Source organism: Myotis davidii, unplaced genomic scaffold (genome assembly GCF_000327345.1).
Source record: "Myotis davidii unplaced genomic scaffold, ASM32734v1 scaffold545, whole genome shotgun sequence".
Taxonomy (NCBI): domain Eukaryota; kingdom Metazoa; phylum Chordata; class Mammalia; order Chiroptera; family Vespertilionidae; genus Myotis; species Myotis davidii.
The window spans coordinates 58817-66121 of NW_006296634.1; the positions used below are offsets into that span (position 1 = coordinate 58817).

Below are 7305 nucleotides of genomic sequence, written 5' to 3' on the forward strand. Positions count from 1 at the left end.
TCCCCCCGGGCCGCCCGGGGCCGGAGGCAGCAGCGCGGGCGCGTGGTCGTTCTCGTCCAGCACGAACACCTGCAGCGTCACGGTGCTGCCCAGAGGAGGCTCGCCCGCGTCGCGCGCGCTCACCTGGAACTGCAGCAGCTCCAGCTCCTCGCGGTCCAGCGGCTGCAGCGCGGACACCTGGCCGCTCTCCGCGTGCACCGACACGTAGCTCGACAGCGCGCGCTCGCCCACCCGCCGCTCCACCAGCGAGTAGGACACCCGCGCGTTCTCCTGCGCGTCCGCGTCCCGCGCCGACACCGTGAAGATGTGGCCGCCGGGCGGGTTGTTCTCCTTCACGAACACCGTGTGCTCGGGCTGCGCGAACAGCGGCGCGTTGTCGTTCACGTCGGCCACCTCCACGGACACGCTGGCTGTGGCCGACAGAGAAGGCGAGCCCCCGTCCCGCGCTGTCACCACCAACTCGTAGTTCGCCACGCTCTCGCGGTCCAGGGCGCTGTCCAGAACCAGTGAATAGTAATTCTTGAAGGTGGACACCAGCTTGAAGGGAACATGGGGTGACAGGGTGCACGTCACCTGCCCGTTGATACCAGAGTCGAGGTCAGACACGCTGATCAGGGCAATGATCGTGCCTAGTGGAGCATCTTCTAATACAGGTAACGATAATGATTTGATAACCAACTCAGGTACGTTATCATTTATGTCCAAAATTTCCACTAGAACAGTGCAGTGATCTGCCATTGGGGGCGTTCCTTTATCTGTCGCTTCTACCTGGATTTCATATAACTTAGTGTCCTCGAAATCTAGGTTACCCTTTACCCTGATGTATCCATTAACCGGGTCCAAGTGGAATTTTGACAGAGTATCTGCTGAGGTGTCTGCATTGAAAGAATACACAATGTCCTTATTTACTCCTTCATCCAAATCAGAGGCGTTAACAATCACTGCGAGGGTACCATTTGGTGCATTTTCGGATAATCGGACTTCATAGACCGACCTCTCAAACGCTGGGGCGTTGTCGTTTACATCCAGAATGGTGATCATCAGCTGAGTAGTGCCGGTGAGCTCAGGTTTCCCGCCATCAACCGCCATTATTAATAAGTGATGCTGGGGCGTATCCTCCCGATTTAAAAGTTTTTTCAACACGAGACCAAGGGATTTAATTTCCTTATCATTTCTTTTAACATCCAAGGTAAAATATTCATTGGCGCTAAGAACGTAGGTCAGCAGCGAATTCGCTCCTATATCTGAATCTGACGCGCCCTCTAGCGGAATCCGAGAACCAGGTGGCCGGGATTCGTAAATAAACAATTTTTTTACAGCCACCGGGAACACCGGCGGGTTGTCGTTGATGTCCTTCACCTCCACCTCCACGTGGAACACCTGCAGCGGCCGCTCCACCACCACCTCCAGGTGGAGGCTGCACTCCGCGCTCCGCCCGCACAGCTCCTCGCGGTCGATCCGAGAATTCACAAACAAAATGCCATTCTGCAGATTCACCTCCAGGAGGTCCCCGCGGCCCTTGGACGCCACCCGGAACAGGCGCGGCACCAGCTCCGCCAGCTCCAGCCCCAGGTCCTGCGCGATGCGGCCCACGAAGGTGCCGTGCTTGGCCTCATCGGGGACGGAGTAGCGGACCTGGCCGCTCCCGGCCTCCCAGATTGAGAGGAGCAAAAGCGAACACAGTAGCCTCCAGGCTCCTGGACCTTCTCTGCAGGAAAACACCATTGCAACCCTCTCCCAAATATCTGGTCTCTCTTGCCTGGATCCAAAATTTAAAAAGTAACTCGAGCTCCTTATTCTTCATTTCTTGTAAAAGCTTCCCATGCCGGTATTTCAGAAATGGCGAGGAAAAGTGACATCTGCGTACGTAATCCACACTGTGTATCTTTTGTGGTGAAAGACCTTGTGGTGGACAGCGACATCATGTGGCTAAATGTGTATTGTTTTAAATAAATAAATTCTCTTATACTTCCTTTGCACTTTCGCAAATTACTATTTTTATTGTAATTTCCTTCAGGCACTCCTCAAAGTCTTTATATTTTACCAGAATATATCCTTAGAACTTTTATTTATTACTTTCAATTCTGCCAATCCATGGCATAGAGTAAAATATAATAAAGTTAATTACTGTTGTAAAAGCAGTGGGCATCTATTGGAAATAATTCCCATTTGACAAGCACTGTTCTATTTGTTTTAATGGAATTATCTCATCAAATCTTCCCAACAACCCTCTGAGATACGTATTAATATGTTTCACATTTTACAAACAAGGAAGTGGAAACACATACAGATTAAGTAACTTAAAAATGATATTAACTGGTGGTGTTTGGATGGGATCTAAATCAGATAGAAGAGCTATAATTTTAACCGATTGGCCTCAAAATCTACATTTTATTTCAAAAACCAGGATTTTGATATTTGTGACCATTAAAATATGAGACATTGAAAACATGTGTGCACATATATCCATATATACATATGTATTTACTTCTATATTATTTAGTCAATTGCTAATTTACCAAATATGTTCACTTTATTACTTATTTATTTATAGAATGTCTATAAGTCATTCATGTGTCTTTTATCTAACAACTACATCCTTGTTAGATGACTTAACTGTTATTTATAAAAAGGTATACATAAGCCAGAAGTCGGTCTTTTACAGTGTGGTTCTTTTGTGAATTTGCTTTTGTTTCATGACAACACTGTGTGATTTGGATATTTGTTACATTCACATCACACCAACTAAGACTATATTAGTTTTAATATTTCCACATCATTTATATGTTTGAATTTACCTATATATCTTAAAATGTTAGTAACATGAAATAACTGTGTATTTAATCATCTCCACTCTATAAATCTCTGGATTCCAGTTTCTTAAAATTTTCTTACTTGGAAGAACTGGTGATTTAACCAATCAGTAAAAAGAGAAAAGTAACTTTAGCACACGATTCACTACTCAATATATGGAAGATGAGGCAATAAAATATTCCAAAGATCTCTGTGAATTCAGTGAGAGGTATGAGTTCTCTGAGCATTTAGAAGTTGAGCAAAGAAAGTCCAGGGGAAAGGTTGAATTTACAGAGGTAAGAGAATGTCCAAATTTTTGTTTACAATCAGACCTTTTTTAAATGAAATCAAACATGTGAATTAAGTATTAGAAAAAAAATTCATACTAGTTTTTTTCTGTGTACTTATTGAATGCAAGCCAGGATTGCAACTTACTCATATTTTATCATTCATATATAGAACAGAATGATCAATTAATGTTTTAATGAATAAATAAGTAAATGTTTTAAATTAACTTTGTTAAGTAATATAAGTAAACAGGTAAGTGACATTAATAATATTTGTTAATATCAAATTTACAAATTTCTAACTGACTATTGTACAAGGTCATGAAAAAGAAGTTCACACTTAATAATTATTTTGAAAAGCATGGGCCTAGGAAATAATTATAGAGATCAATATGCTAGTTCTTTGATAAATCTTGAAAAAGTAGTGAGTTTTTAAATGAGAAACAAACTTAAAATTTTAAAAGATCACATACTTCATATTAATTATTATACAATTAATTGACAACTTATTGTAATACCATACATTGTATGACATTTAAGCTTGTACTGATGCAACTTAAGGAAAATGTAAATAAGGAATAAGAAACACTAAAACTTACCTAGCAAAAAATAATGTGACTCCTGGAGGCCTGGGTACACTGGATATAGTTTTAAAAGTTTGCCATTTAATACAGTAGAAGTGTAGTGGCCAGACCTCCCATAGGAAGAACACCTGACCATTCATACATGCTACACACAAGTCTCAAGGTGGTGTGTAGCTATGATATTCTAGGTGGAATAACTCCTCCCAAGAAAAAGCTTCTTCCTCATTTGTTCAAGCTACTTGTTTATCTCTGTAAATATATAAAGCCTTAGATTAACCTTTCTGATTCCCAGGAAACATATACTCTGAATTTTGAGGCTTATCAATTATAAGGAACTAATAAGTTTCCTGTAGGAACAGACTATCCTTAAATGGAATTCAAAATCTCCCCATCAAACTACTCAATTCCTGTAAAAGAAGATCCCAGATGGACGTTGATATTCTGGCCTCTCTGTGAAGGAGCTATGACTAAGATCACTTCATGGGCCAAACCTGTTTGGCCTGCGGACTGAAAGGTCCCAGGTTTGATTCCGGTCAAGGGCATGTACCTTGGTTGCAGGCACATTCCCAGTGTGGGGTGTGCAGGACGCAGCTGATCGATGTTTCTAACTCTCTATCCCTCTCCCTTCCTCTCTGTAAAAAAATCAATAAAATATATTTTAAAAAATCACTTCGTGGAAATTATTTCTATGACTGATCAATATCCACATACATTTGGAGGGAAATCAGCAAATAACTAAGAACCAAATAGTAGAATACTATTTTATTTCACCCCAAGACATCTTTAGTTGAATTTTTTAAAAATTTCATTTCCAAATGGATTAAAGATGAATTCAGTGAGAGGCATGAGTTCTCTGAGCATTTGGAATTTGAGCAAAGAAAGTCCATAGGAAGAGGTTGAATTCACAGAGGTAAGAGAATGTCCAAAGTTTTGTTTATAGTCAGACCCTCTTTAAATGAAAGCAAACATGTGAATTAAGTACTAGAAAAAAATATTTCATACCAGCTTTTTTCTGTGTACTCAAGCCAGGATTGCAACTTACTCATATTTTATCTGCCGGGAGCCGGTCCATCCTTGCTGTTTTAAGGGACCTGGCATATATGGCATACTGTTTTTAATATGTTTGCTCACCTTCTGGGCGCTGTGTTTTAACCAAGATCACCTCTCCGAGAAAGGTTGTTTCCTCAGGTAGGGATTTTTCCCTGAAGTCAGGGAGGGGATGAAACTCCTTCACTAAGTGCCAGGCGGGTAATTAATCTCTTTAACTACGAACAATCATGCTTAAGCTGCATAATCTTTACTCCCTGGAATGGAGCCTGGCTGGAGAACCTAACCCGAACCTGGCTGGAGATCCTAACCAGAACTTCTCTGGAGATCCATACCAGAACTTGGCTGGAGATCCTGGCTACGCTGCTGATCAACTGAACGCTGTCTCCGTGTCATTCCTTCTTTGCCGACTCCGTCTACACTTTGGGAACCCCTGGACCTGCTGGGGTTGGACCCCGGCATTTATCATTCATATTTAGAACAGAATGAATTATTAATTAATGTTCAATGAATAAATAAAAATTTTTAAGTTTACTTTGTCAAGTAATATAAGTAAACAGGTAAGTTACACTAATAAGTATTAATTAATTAACTAATTAATTAATATGGGGCCTCTTTTCTCAAACAACTCTCTATAGTGCCTTAAAACTCCCAGGATTTTGCAAGTGTGAAATCTCTATCCCAAATAACAGTTTATTTTACTACTGAAAGCCATACCAAAGTGATGCCATGGGTAGTAATGACCTATGATAGATAATTTTGGAGGGCCTATCATTAAAAGATCCATTATGGCTGTTTTCAAACACAAGGAAAAGAAAAACTAATTTAGGAACTGTTTATACAGGTAAAGTCAAATTAATTTTTGATTGAAAGAATAATGTAGGACATGTCCAGATATATAAGATAGTCTTATTCCAACATATTCTTACAGAATGAACGGATGTGTAATATGGGAAATACGTATTAGACAATCATATTCTATACTTTTCTTCCACCTGGGATTTTTAACTTGAGAACAAATATTTACAGGCAATACTAAGTTTCACATTTTGCTGAAGTGTTTTTTAATTCTAAAATGCCTTATTATTCGTGGAGAGGTTCAATTATGTAAAAGCCAAAATGTAAAAATAACAAACCATTGAGTAAATTATTCTCAATGCAAAAAAAAAAAATCATCTCCTATCCATTCCATGTGCTGCACAATAAGATAATGGTATAAAGACAGAGCTTTTAGTGGAAATAAAGAATAAATGAAATAGAACAATTTTAGAATTGACAGGAAAAAATTTAAAAACTCACCTTTCCTAAGTGTTCCGACTCTGAGGGTTGTTGTCTTTCCTCAGCGGAGCCAGGACCCTGAGGGAGGCTGGGGCTGAAGGCCATGAGGTCCGTCTTGGGCGGCCCCTCCCCATAGCACACCCTCTGCCGCCTCTGCTGGGAGGACGACCAGCTCCCCACGGCGCTGGAGCACACCAGCACGGGCTTCCCCGGCCCGCACGCGCCCTCCGTGGGCGGCGCCGAGCACCGCAGAGCCGTGTACAGCAGCAGCGAGAGCACCAGCAGGCTGGACACCGCGCAGATGGCGATGATCAGGTACACGTTCACGTCCACCAGCGCCGCCTCCGCGCTCGCGGAGCCAGAGGACTCCCGCAAAGAGGCCTTCGGCGCCTGGCCGCTGTCCACCAGAGACAGCAGCACCGTGGCAGTGGCCACCAGCGCCGGCTCGCCATGGTCCTTCACCAGCACCAGCAGGCGCTGCCGCGGAGAGTCCGCCTCGTCCAGGGCGCGCGTCGTGCTGATCTCGCCCGTGTACAGCCCCACGCGGAACGGGCTGCGCGCACCGCCCGCCGCCGGCAGCAGCTCGTACGACAGCCACGCGTTGTAGCCCGAGTCCGCGTCCACCGCGCGCACCTTCGCCACCACCTGGCCCGCGCCCACCGACCGCCACACCAGCTCGCTCACCGCGCCGCCCGGGCCGCCCGGGGCCGGAGGCAGCAGCGCGGGCGCGTGGTCGTTCTCGTCCAGCACGAACACCTGCAGCGTCACGGTGCTGCCCAGAGGAGGCTCGCCCGCGTCGCGCGCGCTCACCTGGAACTGCAGCAGCTCCAGCTCCTCGCGGTCCAGCGGCTGCCGCGCGGACACCTGGCCGCTCTCCGCGTGCACCGACACGTAGCTCGACAGCGCGCGCTCGCCCACCCGCCGCTCCACCAGCGAGTAGGACACCCGCGCGTTCTCCTGCGCGTCCGCGTCCCGCGCCGACACCGTGAAGATGTGGCCGCCGGGCGGGTTGTTCTCCTTCACGAACACCGTGTGCTCGGGCTGCGCGAACAGCGGCGCGTTGTCGTTCACGTCGGCCACCTCCACGGACACGCTGGCTGTGGCCGACAGCGAAGGCGAGCCCCCGTCCCGCGCGGTCACCACCAACTCGTAGTGTGACACCTTCTCGCGGTCCAGGGCGCTGTCCAGCACCAGTGAGTAGTAATTCTTGAAGGTGGACACCAGCTTGAAGGGGACGTGAGGTGATAGTAAGCAGGTCACCTGCCCGTTGGCACCTGAGTCGCGATCGGACACCATAATAAGAGCAATTACTGTGC

General features: G+C 45.4%; 2 protein-coding genes across 3 annotated transcripts in view; both read right to left on the reverse strand.

Annotated features, from left to right (window-relative positions):
- Positions 1-2089, reverse strand: part of LOC102767243 (protocadherin alpha-4) — a 10092-nt gene extending 8003 nt beyond the window's left edge. Inside the window, 1 exon segment of the mRNA XM_015569586.1 lies at positions 1360-2089. Coding sequence (XP_015425072.1) covers positions 1360-1725 — 366 coding nt within the window. The 5' untranslated portion in view covers positions 1726-2089.
- A 3908-nt stretch (positions 2090-5997) lies between these two features.
- Positions 5998-7305, reverse strand: part of LOC102768093 (protocadherin alpha-1) — an 11846-nt gene continuing 10538 nt past the window's right edge. Inside the window, exon 2 of one of the 2 annotated variants that reach the window (XM_015569600.1) lies at positions 5998-7150. In XM_015569600.1, the coding sequence (XP_015425086.1) occupies positions 5999-7150 (1152 nt within the window). In that variant the 3' untranslated portion in view covers position 5998. The remainder of the gene's footprint in view (positions 7151-7305) is intronic. The other variant, XM_015569599.1, reaches the window with a different exon arrangement.